Source organism: Scatophagus argus, chromosome 8 (genome assembly GCF_020382885.2).
Source record: "Scatophagus argus isolate fScaArg1 chromosome 8, fScaArg1.pri, whole genome shotgun sequence".
Lineage (NCBI taxonomy): Eukaryota > Metazoa > Chordata > Actinopteri > Scatophagidae > Scatophagus > Scatophagus argus.
In genome coordinates, this window is record NC_058500.1 from 15,248,391 (window position 1) to 15,273,271 (window position 24,881).

Below are 24,881 nucleotides of genomic sequence, written 5' to 3' on the forward strand. Positions count from 1 at the left end.
TGGATGAAGACACTGACTATAATCAGTGCCAAGTGAAGCATTGATCAATTTTAAAAGAAGCACGAGGAACATCAGATTAAAGCAAGACAGCAACTTGTCAGAAATGATTCAAGCGTTTGTTTCATTCAGAGATAAGACTCCTTCCGCTGCAGGTGAGGATGACGTCATTCTGAGAAAAGCAGATGAATTGTAAGCCAGGCTAAAGTTTTCATTATAACACACAATAGCTTCACAGGTTACTGTCAATGCACCTCTGTATCGCACATCGAGAGTGTGGCGAATTCGAGTGCAACATTTTTCACTTAAGTGTCTACTTTTGCAGAGTTTAAAGATAATTCATCTCAATTTCTTAATTCTGTCACTTTCATTTTAGTCTAGAGAGAAGCCCACTATCTCTTCTTTTTTCAGATTCCCCAGATAAAGCCATAATCTCAGGGCGCCACACACAGAGAAACTCTGAAATCCCATTAGCATTTTGCTTTCATTATTTTTAATCAAACCCCGAAAACTGACACATATTAATTAATATCCATTACCAGTTTTTTGCCCCTCTCCCAGAGAAGATGTTGGGGGGAAAAGAAGCAATTAACTTAACAAAATAATCAAAAAAATTGTTTCAGAAATCCCTGATAAATGTCATGTGAGGTCCCGTCTAAATGTAAGAAGTGTAATACATCCTTGCTGTCATATTCCATTAAACTGCTATTACAGTCTTGATAGAACTATTAGTCACTACATTATTAATAACATTAATGTATTTACATTTTTGGTATACAAGCCTGCTTTCATGCAATAATTTATGAGCCTGACTTCAGATATGTTATAACGTTCCCCATCTAGGCTCTTTTGTGTTTATTATTGATTGTGAAAACAGTCAAAATTCAAAGTCAAAGCCCCCTCTGCCCCCACCCCCCCACCCCTGTAATGTATTGGAGTGAGCTGTTTACATTAAAGGACTGGAATAAAGTGCATTTACATCTGAAGCATAACTTCATAATTTACATTCCAACATTTATTAGAGGTGACAAACGAGCATTTGGTCCACTCGTGCTTTTCCACAATGCAGCAGTCATTCAATCCATATAAATTACAGCTGGGCTAGGGAGTGCAAGAGCAAATTATTTTATTATATTTATGCATGTATGACTCTATAGGGGGTTACTAAGACAAACAGGGAATTACTTGATTAGGCCAAGTGTGGTTAACAAAGAAAGAAATATGAGACTGTGTTTTGGGCCAATCAAATTTCAGCATTATTTAAATGTTTGGCCCTAATACAAATACCTTAAATAGACAGATCTTAGGGTAAAAGCTTTAGATCTACAAGAATGGTGTATTTATAAAATGAGTAAACTGCAGACCCTGTCTGGGCTACATTTTACAGTAGACTACGGTCTATTTTACACAGTATAGAAAGCTATTTTAGGCACTGCTGTTCCAAAGGCTTGCCATTAGTAGAGTTAATATTATTCAATTAAAAGAAACTTGCCTAAAAGGCAGTATTATATTACATAATTAGACAGGGCAGCATTTTCAGAAGTGTAGTTACAAATGCACTGAGGGGATCCGAGCATTTGAACAAATATCTGGCGCTGTAGGGGAGCTTGCCGACAAATTAACAGCTAATAACTTACTGGGAAGCCAGATAAAAAGAGAAAAAAATGTTCCCCAAAGTGTCAATTACAAATAATTTTTCCTCTGATTTCCACACTTGTGGAAACATGTGCTGAAAAGCATTTTGAATAGTGTGCCAAATTTACATGACGTTCATTTCTTTATATTTTTATTCATTTATTTATTTATTTTACACACTGAATTGATTCAGTGAAAAACAATTCAGCACCAGCAGCAAGACTGTTTAAGTTAGCTCTGAAAGCTAAGCATATGGCTCCCTTGTGAGAGTGTGTGCTGGTCAGAGAGGAGAGAGACTGACAGTCGGGGCGCAGGGACACGGGCGAAATGAAGGCGGATTCAATCAAATTCATGTTCATTAAAATCAGAGGACCTCGCAAAAATGAGGAAGATGCTGACAAATCAAAGGGTCTCAGTACCTGAATTACCATAGTCATTTACTTATTAAAGCCAGGATGCTTCCTGTCAATCAAGAGCCATCACATTCTCCATTTGCGGCGGAAAGCCAGCGTAATTGCTTCTCATACTAATCAACACAACTTGTGTAATTATGCCTTGAAAGTGACATTGGAGGCTGAGAGCGATGTGAGCAGTCTTGACAGCGGAGACATCTCAGATTCATCGGGAGATTTCCAGGCTCGCTGCAAGGAGACAAGCCACTCTCAGACCAAGTTACTCACTCAAGCAGTTTACAACCATAAACACAAAGAAAAGACGATAAATCAAGCTGAAGTAATTACAAAGCAGAATAGAGAGTATAAAGGAAGCTTAGCTCAATAAGGCCACTTTCCCAAGTATATTGAAGCAAAATGACTACGCTGTAATTAAACTGGTGTCGTATTTCTATCATTTCTTGAGTAAACACATTATGACAGTTCACTAAATTGTGGGAGAATAGGAAATTACAGCTCTGTTACCATGCTGTTTACATTAATAAACTCGCAGAGACGAAAAACCCTACAAGTGAAGTCCTAAGTATTCATTAAAGTTTATTGAATTCTGCTTAATCACAGACTTTACATGTGTCTCCAAAATGAACTTTGTGTAAAACTAGCTTTAACATTCCTCTGAGCATTGGAAAACTATCCAAACCATATTCCCAGGCTGCATCTGTCACTACTCACGCTGCGGCCCAGCCTGGAAGGTCAGCGCGAGGTCAAATCACTGCAACAAATCAGCACAGCCACGGGTCACAACATGAAACTCTATCTACATAAAATATGTGTATTATTGACATACAGTGACAGCAGCTTCCTCTTCATTTACTATGAACTTTACAGCAAACTAAAGGATTTTCTAGGGCTCTAATCAAAATCAAAGATAAAAGCGCCATTGTCGGGGTTGGCCAAGTGGATCTAGTCCGACTCAGCACATGAGGCAGACGCCACAAAATAAATAAAATTTATAAAACTGGGTTTGGACTCATCTGTGCTCATCATTTTCAAAGACAAGGAGGAACCATCAGAAAAAAGTCACCACCATCAAAAAGCAGTCAACTGATAATTCTGGCACACTATGAGGGGAATAAGCATAATGATTTCATCTGCTAACAGAAATGAAGATGAGAGATTTATGGCTTGTAAAAAGTTCAAACGGCAGAAAAAAAAAAAACCAAAAATCCTTGTCTGTGTCATTTCTCACTCATAACCTCCAAACTTCAGCACATGTGGAAGACAAAGTAAAGAAATGCTCTTTTGTGGCCAAACACGAGAAACACAAGTACAGAAACTGACACAGAAAACAGAGGCTTTTACAGGAAAAGCCTGTGTGATTCACCTCTTGTGCTCAACTCTAATGAGTCAAAAAGTGTGACCCGCACTTAAACAAGAAGTCACAGCCTGAAGCTGTAAACTCATTTTCCCCATCTGAGCCAGCAACGTCGGCAGGACCTGGAAGATGTGCTCCGAGCATGCACGATAAATCTGACGTGAAATCATAATCATAAAAGCAATTAGCTGACCCTGCGCCACTCGTCCTTGGACATGACAGTGAGAATTCATACAGAGTCCTCTAAGGAGGCTCGCTGCCGGGTTGGGCGAGGAGGGGAAAAAGTGCAACACAGCAACAATAAAATGGAGGGCCCTTCCTGTATCATTAACCACCGAAACAAACAGCGCATGATGCACATTGAGTGTTGTGCTGAGAAACAGAGCTTTTATGCTTTTCAGAAGAGAAAACTTCACCACAACCACTGAAACAAACTGCGGTGTGCAGATGTTTCACACGGACATCAGAAACTAAATACAACTGGATATGTTGTCATCGTCATATCCTCTCTGCATTAGCGCACACTGTGAAATACAGTTTTAATATGAAGATAGATGGCTCCCACACATGCTTTTGTTCTGGGCTTCTGCAGAGCATGTAGCATTTTTACAAGTCAGCGTGACAGGATACTAAATCTATTGACTGTGAAATGGCAGGTGATCAGATTTATTCGACTTTTCTCTTTCAAAGAGCGTGTTAGAAGCTGAGAAATCTCTCGTCACACACCCTCACACGCACACAGTTTCTCCCCATCACTTCCCACCCAGTAATTACAGCGAGGCCGAACTAGTGGCTGCCACCTAGTGACCGTCTTTTCCAATAATCATGAAATATCTCTATGGCTCGCGCCCCCACTCGAATCATAACTCTCCTTTACTGCAGACAGCTCCAATAAAGGATTACAATTACAATTAAAGTAATGAGCAAAGAGGAAAAAAGGAAAATCTCAGAGAAGGTTCCCTTGACTAACTAAATGATAGCCTAGTTTCTTGACAGAATGGAGTTACCATACCAGACTCATTACTGGCTCCCATTTCTTATTCTGCCCCAATAATTAATTTGGAGCATGTTGAAACCTGGAGTCCTCAAAAATTAAAATAATGGCTTTAAAAATGATGAATGTGAAATGAATTGAAATATGAATTATTAAATAACAGATTAACTTCTTGTTATTTTTGCTTTATGGTGGTGGATATGTAAAAAGGTTCAAATCACTTAAAATGTACTGTAGTCAGATTTTTTTTCCTTTTTTTTTTTTTTTTTTGGAAAACTGTGTTTTCATATATAATCCAGTGAGGAAAAGACACACAGAGAGAAGACATATTGGTGTTAAAAGGCCATATCTTTTCACAAACACATGTCCCATGTGGAAAGTCATTAAGAACAAAAATAAAATAACTGAGTAAATAATTAAGTCAAGACCTGAGAGTAACCTCTGACTTCCTGCTATCGCCGCTGTGTTACATTTGCGTTACACCCACGCACAAGTTCAGGGGGAAAAAAAAAAACATATGCTAACATATGAGGAACATCTGTCTACCCGAGACTCACAGGGCTCAGAAGATTAGGGAGGGAGAGGTGAAATGAGGAGAAAAACAGACAGGGAAAGACAAAGGGGGACAGTAGCATCAGCGGTAGTACCTTCATGTCGCTGGCTGGACCGATTACTGTTGGCACATCCTCTGCCAACCTGCCAGGTCCCCCACAACTCCTGCACTTAACACACTGTTCCTTTCACCCCCACTTCACTATGATGGCTACTGCAGAGGGGCTACGGAAATTTGGAGACTGCTGAGCCAAAACAGATCACTTCAAAGCGGCTTATTTAACGCTTGCTAAATTTTTCATCATAGTCGCTTAATATCCTGGGGAAGGGGAGCTTTTGAAGTTGCTGTGAGACCGGGGATGTTCTTCTTACAATTCTTTTTCCCCTCCCATTACCACCCTCCCTCTGCTGTACTAAAACCCACAAACCTAAACACACACATACCCCCTAAGTTAATACCACGTATGTTGCATCCCCAGAAACACAAGCTTTTTCATTTGGGTGTGTTTCAGTGGGGGTTTAAGCGTAGGCCTTGTTCTCCCAGGGAAGAATCCTGTTTGGTGAGGGGTCATCTCTCCTGCAGATCAGCTTCACACCCACATGATCCTTTGTATGCACACACCTGAACTAAAAGCTTCTGATTGGCAGCAGTTATCCCTTCATTTGCTGGATGTTCTCAAACAAAATCAAGAGTTAACTGACATTTCTCCAATCGTGAAAAAAAACATCAGATATCATAATGGATTGAAATAGTATATAGATTATGTAAGAATTAATCGCTAAATTGAGTAGTCAATTGGCAGAAAATGAATCTGCAACTATTTTGTTAATCAGTTAGTCATTTTTTTTAGGCAAAAACGCATCTCAAAAGTGAGAATTTAATTTTTAAACTTTTTGAAACTAGTATGAACATCTTTGGACTGATGGCTGGAAAAAAATTTTACATTTTACAAGGAACTAAAGACTTTACCTTGGACTTTGATAAATTGTGGAGAGCATTATTCAACCATGGCTGACATTTTACAGACAAAACACTTAAGAAAGTAGGATCATGAAATTAATTCTTAGTTACGGCCATAATTTCCATATCAACAATGACAAGAAATTTCATCATAATTTGTTTTTCTATTTACAGTTTCTCAGAAAATAATTATTAATTTATAAAAGTAGGCATTCACTTTTATTTCACTCAAAACAGGCAAATAAGTAAAAGCTTTCATGAAGAGGAAAAGACAATTTATCTTACATGTGAACAACAATGCGACATCCCATATATCTGGTCTCGTACCACGGTATACTCCTACACTGTTATGTCAGTGTATTTCCTGGTTTAAGATCTGTCCCTGTTCTCTTATCATGTAATCAAAGAGGGTTGTACACATATAATTATTGTTGTGATGTGTTTGGGTGGATTTGAAAGCAATGAGGACAGAGCGATTGGAGGAGACAAGAGAGGGGGGTGAGCACAGAGAGTCACTGCAGGGAGAGAGCACAAAGCTGTGGAGACACCGGCAAGAGACTGGCAGGGGTAATGACCACGGCAGCGATGAGTGAAAGGTGGGAGGGAGTTGGGGGTTATAGACGGAGATGAAACAATCCGGGGTGAGAGCGAGCAAAGAGTAATGCCAGAGGCTACAACAGCGGCTGGCAGCAAGTGTTAGACCAGTCAGCTATGGAACACACACACACACACACACACAGTCTCTGCCACCTTTTTTCTCTCTCTCTCTCTAACCTCTAACTGCAGGTCCAGACCTGCCCCTACAGCCTGGATGGTGGCAGAGGCTGTATGGCACTGGCCCCTGAGCTGGGCCCTGTTGCCACAGAGGACGGCCCACGCCATGCAGTGTGCCAGGTCCTGCTGATCTGGGCGAGGTGAGTCAGAATCTGTTAACATGACTGGTGGCCCCAGCCTGACACACTTGCTTGTCACACATGTGCACATAAATGTTATACAAACGTGTGCTCTCTCGCCCCCTCTCTCTCTCTCTCAACCCTGCCAGCACTCCCTTTCCTCTCATCCAGATAAAATCCTTTCAGACACAAATTTCAATTATTCACCTCATCCAAATAATGCCATGTGACAAGAATTATCCCTACTGTAATAATCCACTTAACTGGGAAAGAGCAGCTCATCATAAAGAGAAAGAGAAAAGGGGTTGGAAGTGAGGGTGGTGGTAGGGAGACTTGTCAACCAGTCTCGAATCAGGACCCTCATAACAAGAATTTCTTCCCTTTTTGAGGAGGCAGTCTTGAAGCGCGCTGGGATGACGAAATTGAAGTAAATTGAAAGAAAGCCTGGGAGAATGCTCCCACAATCAATAACCCCAGGATTAAATTAGCCTTGGCATGAAGGGATGATGGGGGGAGGATGAAGAGTGAATGGCGGTGAATGACATTGAGGCATGTAGGCTGAACAATACAGCACTCCTCTAACCTGGACGCCGTGTCCATACAAGGACAGTGAATATACCTGTGATGTATTCCATGCCACTTAGGAACAACACCGGCCTGGGATATAATCATTGTCATTACTTGGGCCAAGCATATTTATGAACACTTTCTTTCACACATCATTGAAAAACAACTGATGTTTATTGTTGTTAAATGTTGCTGACTTTGCCTGTATTCACAACTTGGACGACCTTCTCTCAGGTAGCAGGATACCTAAAAATAAAACCACTGTTTTTCAAGTTTTTTTTTTCCCTGAGCCATTTGAGTTAAAGGAGGAATAAAAACATTTTTCATATTCCATAAGATTTTTATCACATATAACTGAATGTTTAGAACTATATTACTGTGACGCAGCAATGAAGTAACATTTATAGATGCCGTGACATTTAAATCTTCTTTTCCCACAGACTACATCTTGAAGAATGAATAACTTTGTGGGCACAGGGAGGTTTGCAGACTTGTGGTGGGATTAAGATTCAGTCTATAGTTTACAAAAAACTATTGGCAAACCAGTTCAGAATCTTCCTGGACCCAATTGTGGGTCCTGATGCAGACTGAAAAACAATAGGCTAAAGTAAGGATCATAAATGTAAGTGGTGAATGTTTTATACTAAACATGATTAAAGCAACAGTGAAACCACTGTGACTTCTAAAATAGACCATTCTATTTCTTTTTAGTCTTCAAAGACAAGGAGCATGATGTACACTCTCATTATGGGCTTGGATACATCAGTGTGATGCTGAAGTGAGTGGCTGCTAAATGATAGCCTTCAACACTTGATCTTGCTGAGCAATGTGTAATATTATCTGATTATCCGGGAAAAATATTTTGTTGAAGAAAAGAAGAAAACAAATATATTTCATTTACCAGATCATAAAAAAATACAAGCTCAGTGGTCATCAACTGTGCAACTGATTTCACTGTTTTGCACATGATCAGAGCAAAGGGTGAAATCAGCTGAAAATGAGTGTTTAAAAATAGACACACTTTGAGGCATTGACTGCACATGACTAAAAATCACAGCATGCAGAATTTATCAATATTTGAAAATTATCATGTAAAAAAAAAAAATAACTTCAACCTGCTATAACTATCTAATGTGCACTTATGTACATCAAATTTGGATCTCTACATTTTTATCCCTACTTTATTATTCCAGTGCATATTACCTTATCAGTCCGTTGTATTAAACATTGAATCCTTACCAGTGCTTCTCTGGGGGGAGCTGCCGTATCATATCCAGGTGGAAGGCCAGACTGAGAAAGTACACAAACATTTGTGTTAGAGTGCCATCTACTGGATGGACAGAGGCTGTATGGGTTTAATACAGCAGTGTTCAGATGACATTTACACTGAGAAAATCCATTGATCTACACTACATAGACAAAAGTAATGGAGTGGAGTTGTTCTTCATAGGTTGGACTGGGCCCATTACTTCCAGTGAAGAGAAATCTTAATGCTTAAGCATACCAAGACATTTTGGACGATGCTTTGCTTCCAACTGTGTGGCAACAGTTTGGGAAAAGCCCTTTTCTATTCCAGCATGACTGTGCCCCAGTGCACAAAGCAAAGGCCATAAAGACACGGCTGAATGAGTTTGGTGTGGAAGAACCTGACTGGCCCATGCAAAACCCTGACGTCAACCCCATCCAACACCTTTGGGATGAACTTGAACAGTGATTGTGAGCCAGGACTTTTCGTCCAACATCAGTGCCTGACCTCACAAATGCTCTACTGTAATACCATAAATAACCTGGATACGTGTGCATTATAGGGCCTAAATATTTAGGGATATATGCATTGTATATATAAATGCGTGGATGTCCGTTTGTGTTGGGGAGGAGTGGTACATAAATTGTTTTTTACTTGTTAGCAAGCATGAACTCAGTTCTTCACCTAATTATTTTTTTCCTGCTTCATCAGTATCAAGTTTAGTTTAAGAATGATTTAGTTCTTCACTACGAGCAATGTATTTAATTAAGTGTAAGTAATTCTGGATTAGCTGTATGGTATGTACGTTTACTGAAAGGCTTTGTAAATTAGCAGCATAAGTGTAAATATGTCCCTGGTGAACATCGGTTTCTTTGGATTGATCAATACTCGTCAGTAGCTTAAACAAACAGACACGGTGTTAGCAAAGAGCCGAGTTAAAACCATCAGGCTTGTTTGGCTAACAGTGACCTTTCCACATCTTAACATTAACTGCATATAACAAGACAGAGACAAGCCTGTAGGATAAGCTGGAAAAGGCTAACATTTGGTCATGTTAAAAAGGCTAGGACTAGGAAAGGACTAAGAAAGCAAGCTAAATAAGTTCTGACAACGTGTGCTACAGCACAGGAACGTCAAGTCGGCCCTTCGTGTCCACTTGTCAACACCAGCACGCCTGAGAGGCAACTTTCGAAACGCTGCAGAAGCTAGCATGCTAACTAGCACGCATGCTAACCTTCGCTAGCTGAGCAGTTATAAAAGTAACAAACCAAAATGAGGACACTCATGGGTCATGAAATGTAAACACATTATACGTGTACACTGTCATATGTTGACACCAACAGGTAAACGTTTTAGTTGCAAAAATGAAAGTTAGACCTGTGTTGGTGGATCAGGTTGGTCGGTGGATGCCATCTTCCTGTGCCTTGTCTGCTCAGAGGCAGCTCGAGTGATCCACGCTCGATTGCTTTGTCTGCAGGACAGCAGCGGCCCCTTGTTATTACAGAGAGTTGAGTTTTACTCACGCAACACATAAGGATTCATGAAAGCTTAATTAGATTTGCCTGGGGCCACATTGTGCTTACGAGAAACGTGTAAGCACATTATCAACTGAATTGATAAAGCAAAATCTTGATAGCAAAATGAGTAAGTAAAACACAAAACGTCCCAGTGCGTATCGTTTCAGGTGATATTGTTATTTAATGGTACGTTTTCACAAATTCACACAAATATATAATTAAAACTGGGCCGTAGGGTAACATGAAGGTCTGGGTGCTCTGAAAGTCTGAGCCACCGCCCCCTAATCTTGTCACAATCAAGTCCAAAAACTGATATATCCTACATAAGATGCAATAATTTATTAATGCAACAATAATTTTCACAATATCCACCAAGTGACACAAGAAAAACGACTGAATTAGCTACTGACCACAGCATGTCTGGTGGAAAAAACAAATGCAGTCTTTACATTTTCCAAGAGAAGTTGACAAATATTATGTAAGACGCTACTGGCGACAGATGCTTTAATCTTATACTCTGAGACCTTTCGTTCCCAGGAGTATATCTGCAGATTATCATGCAGAGAACACATTTTAGAAACTATGTAAACAAAAATATATACAAGGTAAGATAAGATAAGAACTTTATTGATCCCTCAGGGAAATTGTTGTGCCAGGGTTGCAATACAAAAAAATATGATGATGATGATGAAGAAGAATGGTTTTAGTGGAAATATATATATATTTACATACACACACTGAATTTGTCCTCTGCATTTAACTCATCCTTAGCTGAACACACACATGCAACACCCAGGAAATTGCAGGCAGTGAAACACACACAGAAGCAGTGGGCTGCATGATGAGATACCCTGTAAGGTTAGCAGGCCAACACCAACACTGCGTCCATGAAATGCATATTTACTGTATGTAGCTCTGGTTAGATCAAGTTGAACATATTAATTTGTAGATCTGCATTAAAAACTGTATTTTGAGGACTAGATGTAATCAAGGTCTGCGCTTATATTACTTGTAGAAACAGTTCAAATTTCAACTGTGTGTCCTCTGCAAGTTGAGACAGGAGAAATGCCTGCACGTTTACGCAGGAAACAGCTCCTAGTAACTATTTGAATGAATGTGAGAATTTGTGGAAATCGTCACATAATCAAGTTGCACAAGAGATACAGCAAAAGACTAAACATAAATTAAAAGTTCTTAGTTAGAATTAGTTTCATCGTTATAAGGAATGCATATATACAGACTGCATTGTCAGGTGACAGATGGCTTGAAATATCCTGTGACAGATAATACAGATTCTGTTGCAGGTCATAGCCACAAAACAAACTTCACATTTTCAAAGAGTGTATTCTGTTGAATGAATGCCATTTGGATGCCTTCAGAATGAGCTGAACAAGCAAGACAAAATTCTAGTCTGTATCAGTGTCTGCTCAGAGCAGACTTAAACACGTATATATTAGAAATAGATTAATAATAGGACACAGTAATCTGAAATGTACACTTCACATTTTGAGGAAGCTCCCAGTTGGTTTTTGTGAACTTGTGAACCAGACTGAAATACAGATGAAGCACTTGTTATTCACAGGACATACATATGAGATATTAAAATAGTATACCTAACAGAAGAAGGATCAAAGATCATATACTGACAAAAGATTTTTGGTCGGCTTCTCAGGGCTGATGGGAAAAACTCAAGAAAGTGGTAGGAGTTCACTAAATCCAGGAGATGGCAGTGTTGCACCACCAAGGATACAAGCTGCCGTCGAACCTCAACGAAGAAGAAGCTGAAGAAGACACCGCGGCGGTTCCGTATTCGAGGCTGCTAAAGCCAAGCCGGTAATATTTTCTGTAGAGTTAAGTTAAAAGACAAAAGAAAAATAAGTTTCTCCGCATAAAGTCTAGGATGACAGACAGGAAACCGTGTAGGGTGTGCAATTTCACTCGACAGAAGTCCTATGGGTTGGTAGTTCCCTCCTTAGATGAGCTGAAGGTAAAAGGTGAGTTGTCAAAGACTGACTTCGGCATGTTAAAAGTGTCTGAAGAGTAACTGTCATTATAATGCTGCTACTTTAGTAAAACTGCCTTCGATACAAGACAAATTTCAGCCAAGTGTGACATTAAAGTAAATCCTAGCTTTATTAGTCTTAGCGTCAGTCTTTTACTGTTAACCTTAACGTTGGTGGTCTTTTCACTTTGCAGTGGTCATTGTTTTACTAATGGGCAGCGGTGATGTGTGATGTGAAACGCAGATGTTAATGTACAGTGATCACGTCAGCCACGTGATTTTGCTGCACCGGTTTAAGCTAAACGTTATTTATGTGACATGATCATGAACGAGCTTTGTGGCAGCACTTTCATCGTGTTGAGACTTGCAGGAACATGAAAAGTCAGCCCTCTTGTGTTGCTCATTCCTTGGATACTAGTCACCAGGCGTTGCCCAGATCATTACACTCCTCATGCTCTCTGTCCAATAGAGGTGTTAACCATAACCATCTTGAAAATTTAGAAGCATATGTAAAGTCCCCTATATGCAGATATGAGCAAATTATAACCCAACTTTGTTACAGGCATTACATAATTATGCTAACCAGTAGATTATTTGCACAAGGCGTTTCATTTGTTTTTGACACTCATGGTTCTGCTCACCAGAATGTGTCACAAGTTGAACTCAAATATCTTAAAAAAATAAAGTGGGATTTCAACCAACAACAACCAGAGGCAAATCTACCAGACGCAGTACCAGAAAATGGACCCCCTTGTTGAAATAAAATACGCGTAATTTTAAAAGGCAAGCCTAAGATTAGACTGACAGAGGGAGTCCACAGCACAACCACTCAACAGCAGTGTACTGTGCGACAAACAGGAGCAACTGGGTGGATTGGTTTGTTTGAAGTACACCAGTCAGTGGTATGTGCTTCAATCAGCTAATGATCAAGTGGTGTTTGAGTTCTTACTGCCAAAAATATCAGGACTGATTGTCCTGATTGTCTTGCTAAAGAGGATAGTAAAGAGGATAATAAAAAGACTTTAGAGCATCTTGAATTTCCCTCAGGATCAATAAAGTATCTATCTATCTATCGATCTATCATCAGTTCTCAGTGCCAGTCTTATTTAAGGATGCTCACCTAAGATCTGTAAAGTATGTTGCTTCTCTGTGCTTCCCACAGGATGTGAATTTCTTGGGTTCAGCCCCAGTGACCCGGTCACAGTTGTCCTGGAGGACGATGGGACGATAGTAGAGGATGAGGCCTACTTTTTGTGTTTACCCTTAAACACAAAGTTCATGCTGCTGCATGAAAAAGAGTCATGGTCTCCAATCCGCAGGAGTAAGCAGATTGACTTTTGTCTGGGAATTGTCTACAGTTTGAACCTTCTTATAACTTTAATATACCTTCCGCACAGCTTTATGATTAAGTACTAATTTACTTTTTGTTGTAGTGGATGGTGGCACAGCATGGATGATCAGAGATTCTGTGGTGCTTGAGACTGATACTGTGGACAGCTCCATGGTTGAAGCACCCTGGTGGGACCTGGCTCAGCAGCTGAAGCTGGACCTGGCCAGCATCATCCTCATGTCCGAGTCAGACTTACAGGTCCATTTTCCCTCTTTGTCACCTACAGTACTTTACTGCTGGTATTAGCATGCACTGATGAGAAAACGATAGTGAAGCTCTTTGTTTCCTCCTTTAGTTGTTAAAATTCACTGTGTAGTATTTGTCTCTCATCCTAATGACTTTTTCAGAATAAAAACTTCATTCAGTGTGTTTGAGACCACCAGATACTCTGAAACAGCAAAAGGTGACCAGGGCTGCACTAACTAAATGAATCAGAAAATATCCAAAAAAAGGTGGAAACGCTTCTTCTGTCTGACTAACAGTTCAAAACCCAAAGACTGTTCATTCGCTATCTTCAGCAAATCCTTAAATTAAAGAAGCCGGAACCATTTTTGTTTGAAAAATGACTGAAATAATTAATCAATTGTCAAAACCATTGGCAACTAATTTTATATCAGTTCGCTAATCAATTAATCAAATAATAATTGGAGATGAGCACAGGCAGTTTTTGAGATTTAAAGTTTTTGAAGCAGTCTGTACTTAGCTTCACTTTTCATGCTTTCCTTCCTGTATTTTAGTTGTCATTGCTGCCACTTTGAAGGACCTCATAAATATTGTCACTGTTACAGCATGTTATTGCTTTAAGTATAATTTGTGCCCACCTGCCGTTCCAGACCTTAGTGGATGCCCCATGCCCTGGGCTTGCCTCTGCTATGGGACTCCAGGAGAAGAAGGCCGAGGACCTCCAGGAGACGCTTCAGAGGGTTTTGGACCGACGAGAGGAGGAGAGACAGTCCAAGGAGCTGCTCCAGCTCTACCTCAAAGCTGTGGAGAAAGAGGACAAACAGCAGGAAGAGCAAAGCCAACCCGGCCAGGGAGGTACGGCTGTGTTATTATGTGGTTGTTTTCATTTTTACTATTTGGAAATGGTTATTAAAGATTGTTTCTTTCTTGGCTTACCCTGTCATGGTTTGGTTTCATAGTTCATACTGTGGCTTTCTGACACAATATAAACTATGTGATAAGTTGCAACATTTGGTTAGGAAATCGTCTTTGTTTTTGTGTTTCAGCTGGGTTAAAGAAACCGCAGAAACTTCAGAGCAATACCATTTGTTAAAGAAAATCAGTAGTTATATTTAGAGACGTGATCACCTTAGGATTATTGCCCCATAAATCTATTACAATGTCTTTTGTAGAGCTAACTGTCTGTTAAATAGAAAGTCTCAAGCAACCCCAAGAGCCTGTTGGTAACATAAAGAAGTGCTTTGTTATATCTGGTACTGGTGTCTGGCTCTTGAGTTTTGCTCTGATGGTCTGTTTTGGTGATCAGGTCTTTTCTTTCATTTGTTTTTAAGTTTTATTTCATTCTTCTGTTTTAATAAAAATAATAATTTTCATGATTATGTAAAGCTTATTTTTATGTAGAATCTTTGTAATCTCTGTAAAAAATAATAGTCTATGAATCCTAAAATGCCTGTGATGAATAAGAATGCAACATACAGCAAAAATAATGAATATCTTACTATTCTACAGCCTTGCAGGAAGCTAATGACCCAAAAAATTGCTTGTTTTAACTGCAGAAAGACATTCAAAATTATTCTTAATAAATAACTTTCAGTACATTTATTTTTCTTCAGGAACTGACAACATTGTTTATACTCAGATCAATTTTTTTCATCCTTGTTTGTATCCTTTAGTTCATACCCATATTAAGTAGAATTCTGCTTTTAAATAATACTTTTTTTTTCAGATAAATGCATATAACACACCCATAGATGTTATTTCCTAACATGTATTTTTCTTACATATCTGTGCCAACGCACAAGTTACAATCCATCTACTCGCTCTGGTGCTTTCTAGTATTTGGATGGCTCATAAGAGGAGAGCTGTGCATGTGCCTTCTGGTCACTAGATGGAACCATTGTGGCTGCTGAATAATCCCACCTCGTGTAGTAAAGAGAACCCATTTTTAATGTGTTAAGGGACCGGAAACATGGATGAGCCCGATGGAATGGAGGTGGACTCTGCATCTGGGTTTATGTCCAGAACACTGATGGTCCTGAAAGGCAAAACAAGCCCAGAGACGAGACTGTCCACTGAAGATCTGCAGGTATATCTGCAGGATGAAAATACTCAGATTTGATCTTTTATACAAATATGATATATGAGAATTCCTCAGAGGATTCAGTCCTAGGAAGCTGATGCAGTAGATTTAGACAGGCATGAGAGACCATGGTGCCTTTGCATGTTATAACAACCCTATCTAGTCTAATAAGCAGCAGTACAAATTGATGAAGCAATTACAGAAAACTGCAAGTCCTGACACAACGCATACTTTTACCTTTACTTTTACCACACCTATTATTGATACAGTGCTTCAGTGAAAATGAGATTTAACTTTTATTTTGTCAACTCATTTGCATAAACAAGGAGACCAAAGTATTAGTAGCACTATTTAATTCAGTGCATAATTCAGTCTAACATACCAACACCCCTATTTGCAGTCTCAGATCGATTCTTCTCTGATACACAAGAGCTTATTACGAGCAAATAACAGAATTTATCAAAAGGCTGTCTTATTGGGCTGCGTTGCTTTAAGTCCGTATAATGTTCACGTTTCCCCTCTCCCACATGTCTAGATGGTAGTGAGCAGAGGGGTGGAGGCTATGGAGCAGGTGCTGGGCTGGGACAGAACGAGGACGTCAGCCCTGCTGCAGGCCTGCGAAGCCGAGTTGACCGGACGTCTCCAGCAGGTTCAGGCTGTGCAGTCCATCAGGAGCAACACGCAGCAAGACAGCAGCCGCCAGTCCAGTGAGGAGGGTGCAGCAAAAGGCAGCAACTAGACCAAGGTTTTCACCAGAGCAGAGACTGATAAGAAATTCACACTGCCTGCCTCAGGGTCAGTAAAATGGGATTTATCCTATGATATGGAAAATATCTATAATTCTGCAATCAGTGAATGTAAATGATGTTGATGTTTGCATCATTTTGTAAAACTTGCAAACCACTTGAACGCTTTTGCCTCAGGAGGAAGCAGAGTGATTTGCACAAGCCATGTTTATCAAAGACATGTTTGCTTTAACCACTGGCATCAGCTTTCTGTTGGCACCTTATTTTCATGTGTGCCATGCTGAGAAAATAATTACAGATAGATCCATGGGAAACTTAAAGCAATAGTTAAATATTTTGGGAAATAAATTCGCTTATTCACTTGAATACTGAGAGGTAGATGAATATGGAGCTTAGCTTCGAATGGTACAAAGACTGCAAAGGAGGGAAGCAGCTAGGCTGGATGAGTAGGAAAGGCAGCAACTTCTGCATACCAGCACCTGGTAAGCCCACTAATGAACACCTTTTGTCTTTCTGTAGTCCCTGCAGCTGGTTCGGCCTCACTGTGATAACGAGACTCTAGGAAGTCACTGCACCCGGCCAAGAAATAGTCCTGCACACAACCCCCCTGCAAAACCGCAACATATTGTTTTTACGCTTTGTTTAGTAAAGAATTCAATAAACGAAACATAACATGTTAAATAATGGGCTTTAGGAGTGCTAGTAGGCAGTTACTGGACAGAGCCGGGTTAGCTGTTTCCCACTATGAGAGTGGTGTCAATCTTCTCATCTAACTCTTTGCAAGGAAGCACACAAGTGTGTTTCTCAAAGTGCTGAATTAATGCATTAAGGTTTCATATAAACTTATTGTTGAATAAGTTGTCCAGTATTATTGTTTACGTTCTGCTGCCCCTTAAACATAGGTAATTAAGACAGAAAATATGCACTGCTTTTATTTTAGTTCATTAGGCTACTATTAGGGAGGACATATTTTAAAAACGCTACAGATTCTGTGTGTCCCTGAAGCATATGATGAGTGACAAAATAGAGTATTTTGTGTCTGTTGCAAACAAATGTGCCATCACTGAAATGTAATTTAGTATTGAGTATAGTGGAAGTTCAGAGTAGCAGCTATCGGCCAGGTTGATCTTGTGCCTCATAACTTGCTCCTGTTTGCTCCCCATCAGCCTCCCTAATGACTCCTGAAAATTGTGTTAAAATGTTAGGTTCCAAATACAGCGCTTTATTTTTTCCTTTTTTTTCTGTTTTTTAAAACTTTTTATTTGCACCATACAATTCATACCTTCCATCAGTTGGTAAATAAGCATTTCCGCATTCTCTGACATATATCTTCATATATAAATTTCATGTTTATTATTTTAATCAAGTAATTTTGAACATGTCAGAATGTTTAGAGAATACATTTCCCTTTCAGGAACATAAACATTTTTGTAAATAACCACTTGCCTAAATGTGGCATTTTCTTTTTTGTACTACAGTCTTTATGTATGCGCACTGTGGTTTGAAATGTCATCATTAACTGGTGTGTGACCGTTTGGGTTATCTCTGCATGGAAGAATGAATAATAAGGATGTAATAACGTGATGTGATAAGCATAGGAACACTCCACCCAAGTACTGACTTGCACAGCATTACATTGGAGTGACAAGCAGTGCAGATAGAATTCTTCTTCTATCTGAAATACATGTAAATGCTGACACTGACCAGATATATTTATGTCAAAGCTAAACTTGGATCAGGCTAATTTATCATTCTAATTGTAAAAAGTCAGACAGGATAAGACGTATATTCTTTCATACGTGCAAGCCTCACTGAACACATTAAGGATGACCTTATGGGTAAGAATGACATAGTCTCATCTTTGTGTTGCGTAGAACTAATGTTTCTGGATGACAGCTCATTTAAGACCATCTGTTATATACTTTTATGGAAGTTATGTATCAGTCTAGTGGCTGTATGATATAAGGCAGCGTGTACAATGTGTGACTCATAGGTCATGTGGAAGATGGCACCTGTCAGCCCATCATGTGTCTCTTGAACAATGAACGCAAATGATGGTGGATTTAAATTTGCGGAAGGATCATCATCTTGTGTTGTGATGAGAGTGAGACGTCATTATCGGCTTGTATTTAAGCAACGAATGCAGGGAAGATTGGGACATTCAAGATCTATTCACTCAGCATTGTGTCTATGCGTGGCCCAAAGGTTGAGGCTCAGCACATCACGTGGTTTCACCAAGAGTCTGCCTTTTTTCTAACTCTATGATAGTCATGTGAGTTCCCCAGCGCATTCATATTTTGTGTTTAATTTAAATGACATGTTACAACCGGGAGCTGCATGTGACTGTAGAGTATGTGATTTAAGGTCTTTTTTATAAACAAGTTGAACGGAGGTACGATGGATTTAAAATAAACAAGCCATGAAACTTGAGAAAACTTTTGCTTCACCCTTTTTTTTAAAATGAATATTATATAAATGGAGTCAATGACTGATATGATTCTGTATTCTTGGGACTCTGCTTCCTCTGACTTAAAAGCTGGGTATTGTGTATGAGACAGAAGTTTACTTTTCATTGTATGTGAAAATAAAATTTAATTAGCCTATAATACTGATTAATGAATGCTTGTCCACCGTCAGAAACACTAACAATAACAGTAAAAAGTACATTTTCTGACTCAGTACGTCTGCCTTACATCTCTCGTACTGTGGGTTTGTGCACGAGATGCAGGGTTGTCAACAAAATAGAGCTGAGAATATTAGCTGAAAGGCTATTGGCTGCATGCTGCTGCCAGATATTTTTCAACTGTTGGTTAATAGGTTTCATGGTGTGCGTAATTCCTGTGGAATTGGCTCCAACTAAGCTGAGCAGTTAGAAGTGAGTAAGCTACAGTACCAATCAATTGTGCTTCGGTGTCACACTGTCTTAGTGGATGAGACTATGAGTTAACAGCACAAGTAACAAGTGCAAGCTTGCTCTGTAAGCACCCAGCTGCCCTGAGGACTGTCTGGGCATTTCATGCAGGAAATAAACCTGATCACCAAAGACCTTATGATGCCGTTGGGTTGCAAATGCCAAACTGAGGCATGGGTCAGTACATACCTTGTGTTGTTAAGTTGCGCAGACCTTCAAAGTACATAGTAGGTAGCAGCATAGCAGTTCAGTCAAAATTAAAATAATAACGTTATAAAAAAGTCCAAAGTTCTAAAAAAAAAAAAAAGGAAAAATAAATCAATACAAGTGCATTTCTCTCTCACATCCACACAGTCAGATGTGCTCTTTTGCCCCACTTGAGGGACACAGATGGGAGAAATGTTAGTGAGTGAATGCGAAAGTGTGAAATGAGAGGCAATTTCATGGGACTGAAGAACCCTATAATGACTGTTTTGATAGAGTAGTAGTGCCAGGATTGCTGAGAACAAGCTGCATAATGTATGAAGGTTAAACGACCAGCGTTCACCGCTTCTTAGACCAGTCTGACTGACTTCCAGAATACGTTATGGAAGTCATTTGTTATTTCCACCAGACTATTAAAATGTGTTTCTGTCTTAAGATACGAATGGGGAGAACGCTTTGCATTCAGTTATAGTACTTAAAAAAAAAAAAAAAAAAAATCAGGTTATATATTATGGTAAGAAAACATTTACAGTATTTTGCTGAACGATTAAAAGTCAGTCTTTTGAGTCTTTATTTGCTCAGGTGACAAAAACTAAAACACTTAATACAGAAGTGATTAAAAGATCAGTGTGATGGAGAGATTATAGCAGCATCTCACCAACAACAAAGAAGTAAAATGATGACAACTAGATTAGGAATTAGATACAGTCAATGAAATTGCTTTAAATTTGGATATCTATGGTAGCACCAGTATCACAAAACAATCCTGGTTGTGTGAAGTTCAGTGTCATACAATGTTTATGTCAAGGAGCGGTCAGCCTTAAGCTGAAGTGAGAGATTCAGCCTTGGTGCTGGTGTACTCGATCTTCCATCCCTTGTTTTTCCCACTAGAGTCGGATCTGAACGAAACATGCACTTGGTAGCTTCCTGTGTCAATACGACCTGGTGGCATTGATCCACAGAAAGGTCCATACTCTTGTCCAGCTGTTGAAATCTTGCAAAAGGGGAACATCATTTAAGAAACAGAGATGTTGGTTCATTAAATGTCTGATTGATTTATATCAAGCCAAACCTAAATGTGCCGGAAATAGCACGGCCATAACGTATATCACCCAAGAAGGACAAGTCAGTAACAAACTGCCTCCGCAAGCATGAGGACGAATACATTGCTTATTCATCTTCCTGCATGTGTTACGTTCTTAGGTTGACTTGACTAACCTTCAACATATCGTAAGGACAGGGGACATCTTGATGTCCCTCTACATCAAAGGGTTCCAGGAAGTCCAGAATTATTCTGTAGCCCTCTGGCAGACGAATGGTGTGGTCACACTGACTCATGGGTGGATAGGAATTCGGGTAGTCCGGACTGGTCAGAACCCCAGACAGCGAGGTCAGCACCTGGCTGCTGCATGGTACTGTAGAGAAGACTCAGATTCTTTTAATTGCCACCCTGGGTAAACATGGGTGCTTTGAGGCATGTTTTAGATACTTCTGAAGCCCTTGGTGAACAAGTTTTATGCTCTACCTTCAGCTGATTTATGGATTATAAAGTACTGCCTATGAAAACGTTTTTGATTAGAATGCATTTTTCATGTCTATTGATATATTTCCCAGCAACTTAAATATTGGGATTCATTTTTGCCCCAGCAAGTGTGCAGATGCTGTTACTGACAAAAACAAATGAGTATCGCAAAGAGGCAGAGTTGTTGTAATTCATATAATTAGCACAAGGCAGATAATCATTTTTGCCCATTCATTGCATGATTTGTTTTGTCACCCTTTTTCCGCTGGCAAAGAACAATATTTCTAGGCACATCAAGCAGTAATTGTGATTAATTACCTAGTGTCAGTACACTATTAGTGCTGCACACAGGTATCAATTTTTTATGTCATTTTGCAGTCACTTTTCCCTCAGGAATCAACAGTAATTAACCTAGCCTTAGCCACCAGCTGGTGGAGATCAACTGCTTTATGCATCAGTATGCCTTTTCAGTCTGAAAGTAGGTAACATAGGCTAGCTAGGGTCAAATGAAATCCAATGTATAATAATATCTCTGTGCCTTGTGTGAAAAGTAAGAAAATTGTGTTTTGTCCAGAATTACTGTGACATACTGAGAACATCATGAATCAGAAATAACTTTATCTTTCAATAACTGGATGTAGTTAACGTAAGTTTACAGGTCCAGAAAAATCATTTCATTTTCATCATTTTCATCAAGCGAAGTCAGAAATTTACAGTATTTTGTGTTTTTAATTATTTTTATGAACAGATAAATACCACTTTTGACAAAATGAAAGATTTGGCCGTTATTTGATATTGTATCATGAACAAATTCTGTGGGATTGAAGCACGTTTAAGCAAACAACGTCAAACAGAAGGCACTGAGCAATGATGGAAACGGCTTTGCTTTATTGCCATCAATGTCTGCTGTCTGGCAGCGAGGAGCTGAGTGACAGTGTACTTAGCTTGAGAAACACCTTATACAGAGATCAATATACAGTCAAATGCGATGTACCAGCTCTAAATGCTTCACCTCACTGCACCGCTTTTGACTCTCTTTGATTGAGCTCAGATGAGCATGCCTCTTCAGCTCTGTCTTTCTTCTCTTGGCTCTTACCTGTGCAGGATCTTTTGTTGTCATGGAGAAGGTATCCTGGTCTGCATGTGCAGTAATATCCACCGATGTAATTGTGGCAAAAATGATCACACACTCTCTCCCCATCTATCTTAGACAGACACTCATTGATGTCTGTGAGACAGCAAAAGGTTAAGAGAATGAAACACAGCACAGTTAATGTGTATTTTTTATCCTACATGAACATACTTTAAAAATGGGTCTTCATATTAATGTCCTATAAATCCTAAAGGTGCCTATATTCAGTTTTTCTGAAGTGTGTGTATGCCACCACAGACAGTAGATTTATCAGATGTTCCTTACTTTTAGCTCACGCAAAAATGTGACACCAACTAACAGAAACCTTTTAAATTTTAAAGTAATAATTGCATGAAAAGGGAATTATCATCGCTTGAATACCAGAAATAACTGTGAAATAAAAAGAAGGTATGTGGTGAAACCACATTTTGTTTGTTTGAATGTAGGGCTCCACAGGCAAACAAAACCAGGAAAATATTTGTCAAACTGCCATTTATACTGCAAATTGTGTTATTACTTTTGGAAAAGTTAATAGTTATGCGTAAATACTTTTTTATGTTGCACTTATTTCCAGTATGCGCCATTGTTTTGTCACTGTTTCTATGTGTGTATATACTTGCAACTTCATAATCTTTCTAATCCATAAGACTCCATGACACGTTGCTTGGTGCAATTACAGTCACTAAAAATGTATCTGCCTTCTGGCAACAAATGTTGCTATTCTGCATCACCTTCCGAGGTGTAAAATGCTTGGAAGCCTGTGAATCGGCCCTCGTTAGAGTAGTCACTCCTAAAGACCACTGACATGAGGTTCCCGGCTGATAGAATGACCGTGTTCCCCGGGGTGCTTTCATAGTTCTTCTCTTCCTCACCGCAGAACCGCAAGGTTTCATTCCCCTCTGCCAAAACCTGGTTTGACAAGGTCAGAGGCTTTTTAGTGAATGACCCACAGACTCAAATACAGCTAATGGGAGTTGGAGTTTCTCCAAAATGTACCTGGATATAGTCATATTCACACTGGTTTGAGGGTTCCATGCTGAAGTGGCTGAAGTAGAGTTTGACCCTGTGGCCATCTGGGACACTGATGTTCCACACAATGTACTGGTTGTCAGGGTATGGCTGCGGGAAGTTGGGGGAGGTGAAGCTGCCATATAACCCTGTCATTTCCACACTCAGCGAGACGTGGAGGAGGGAAAACAGGACAAATACACAGCACCCACTGGGCAACATTAGGTGTGATGGCAGCAGTTTCAAGGAGTATTTTGCACAAATAAATGCTAACTGACACTCACCTGGTCATGCTGGCTTATCAGTCCCCAGATATTCTGTGTTTTGGAACAGTTCACAGTTCTCAGTGATCTGAGGGTAAATGAACCCAGCAGGCTGGCTGGCCGACATTTAGGCAAACAAAGTGAGACAAACACATGATCAGTTTGTCATTATTCCCCACCTCCCTCCCTCACAGAAAGCTATCAAACCGATAAGGGTCATAATAATTTATGTTCATTCTTTTTCTGTTACACTAGTTTTCATTTTTGCTTTATCATCCCAGATCAGCTTTTACAAGTAAGAAATGATATTTTAGATGACAGATTCCAAGGAAGACTGACAGTATGTTAAAGGAAAACACAATAGAAAACCCTTTTCTGTAGTTTTGATACTGTTGATTATTAAAATGTATTGATTTTAATTTTCACATCAGAAAAAAGTCCAAATAGAAATGTTACATGAAAATATATTCATAAAAATTGAGATCACCTGTCACCTTCATCACACTTCAGTGCCCTGTGAAGCTTATTGAGATGGTGATGCTGATTTCAGAGCCCACTCGCATGGTTTCTGAGCAGAAAAATTGCTGAATAAAAGCCAACGAAAAATAATTACACTCAGCAAACATTTACTAGCTCAGGCCTGTTGTTTTCACTTTAACAAAAGGTTTCACGAGTTAGAGCAGATCGTCTACTAATCAGAGTTTGATTCCTGGCTCCTTCTGTCCACACACTGAAGTGTCCTTGCACAGCTCATTTACCATGTGTGCGAATGAGAAGCAAATCGTGAAGGGCTTTGTGAGGTAGAAAAGTGCCATGTAAGTGCAGTCTACTTACCATAATTATTGTATCAGGGACAAAAACAGTCAGCGGTATGTCAACAACAGTTTCCCTTCTAATAAAACCAGACTGCATCATGTATTATTTGTTTTTCATACATGTCTGCACGGTGCCAAATGCATTAATGTGAGACTTTGTTATAAATGCTGTCTGCTTTGATGGAATATGGATTCAGGAGTGATGGGTCCTTTCAACTGGCAGCAGTTGTAATAACCAACCCCCATTTTCCCTAACGCTAAAGCACTGATGGCTAGGATTTGAGGTGAATTACAATAATTATCTACATAAACATTAATGTTAATTTCCTTTTGCAAATCACCTCTCTGATGGTAGGCTACTCTTTTTAAATGGTGCCATAACCTTTTCCTTTTCGCCTGATTGTCAGCTGGTGGGATGGTGAGCCACAGTGGAGAGTACTGATGGCTGGATATCATCCAGGTGCCACTCAGGCTTTGATGCTCCACTGTGATGCAG

The 24,881-nt window shown here is 39.5% G+C and overlaps 3 protein-coding genes across 5 annotated transcripts in view; 1 reads left to right on the top strand and 2 right to left on the bottom strand.

Moving 5' to 3' along the window:
• pex14 (peroxisomal biogenesis factor 14) overlaps positions 1 to 10,320 on the bottom strand; it is a 44,717-nt gene extending 34,397 nt beyond the window's left edge. For both annotated transcript variants that reach the window (XM_046395997.1, XM_046395998.1), the window contains exons 1-2: positions 9,990 to 10,320; positions 8,606 to 8,656 (exon numbers count right to left, since the gene is read on the bottom strand). In XM_046395997.1, coding sequence (XP_046251953.1) covers positions 8,606 to 8,656; positions 9,990 to 10,025 — 87 coding nt within the window. In that variant the 5' untranslated portion in view covers positions 10,026 to 10,320. The remainder of the gene's footprint in view (positions 1 to 8,605; positions 8,657 to 9,989) is intronic.
• Positions 10,321 to 11,890: 1,570 nt separating this feature from the next.
• On the top strand, positions 11,891 to 19,131 carry dffa (DNA fragmentation factor, alpha polypeptide). 2 transcript variants are annotated; one of them, XR_006844117.1, is made up of 7 exons: positions 11,891 to 12,123; positions 13,294 to 13,452; positions 13,565 to 13,719; positions 14,355 to 14,559; positions 15,663 to 15,790; positions 16,320 to 16,579; positions 17,050 to 19,131. XR_006844117.1 is itself a non-coding variant. In XM_046397281.1 (6 exons), the coding sequence occupies exons 1-6, from the start codon at positions 12,030 to 12,032 to the stop codon at positions 16,521 to 16,523; spliced, it is 945 nt and encodes a 314-aa protein (XP_046253237.1). In that variant the 5' UTR covers positions 11,891 to 12,029; the 3' UTR covers positions 16,524 to 19,131. The 2 variants fall into 2 exon arrangements, 1 of the variants encoding a protein (XP_046253237.1); XM_046397281.1 differs by having other exon boundaries at positions 16,320 to 19,131.
• Positions 19,132 to 20,355: 1,224 nt separating this feature from the next.
• On the bottom strand, positions 20,356 to 23,695 carry masp2 (MBL associated serine protease 2). Its single transcript, XM_046397283.1, has 6 exons — positions 23,592 to 23,695; positions 23,296 to 23,518; positions 23,031 to 23,208; positions 22,264 to 22,395; positions 20,864 to 21,060; positions 20,356 to 20,639 (listed from the first exon to the last, which is right to left on the bottom strand). The coding sequence occupies exons 1-6, from the start codon at positions 23,597 to 23,599 to the stop codon at positions 20,466 to 20,468; spliced, it is 912 nt and encodes a 303-aa protein (XP_046253239.1). The 5' UTR covers positions 23,600 to 23,695; the 3' UTR covers positions 20,356 to 20,465.
• Between the last annotated feature and the right edge of the window lie 1,186 nt (positions 23,696 to 24,881).

What these genes read in the sequence shown, in the direction of transcription:
- dffa (XM_046397281.1), top strand. Translation starts at nt 12,030, where the DNA reads ATGACAGACAGGAAACCGTGTAGGGTGTGCAATTTCACTCGACAGAAG. An exon ending in ATGGTCTCCAATCCGCAGGA is followed by an intron (nt 13,453 to 13,564) that starts GTAAGCAGATTG and finishes TTTTTGTTGTAG; the next exon opens with TGGATGGTGGCACAGCATGG. An exon ending in AAGCCAACCCGGCCAGGGAG is followed by an intron (nt 14,560 to 15,662) that starts GTACGGCTGTGT and finishes TAATGTGTTAAG; the next exon opens with GGACCGGAAACATGGATGAG.
- masp2 (XM_046397283.1), bottom strand. An exon ending in GTGAATATGACTATATCCAG is followed by an intron (nt 23,209 to 23,295) that starts GTACATTTTGGA and finishes TTGTCAAACCAG; the next exon opens with GTTTTGGCAGAGGGGAATGA. An exon ending in GTCCTTACGATATGTTGAAG is followed by an intron (nt 20,640 to 20,863) that starts GTTAGTCAAGTC and finishes CCCTTTTGCAAG; the next exon opens with ATTTCAACAGCTGGACAAGA.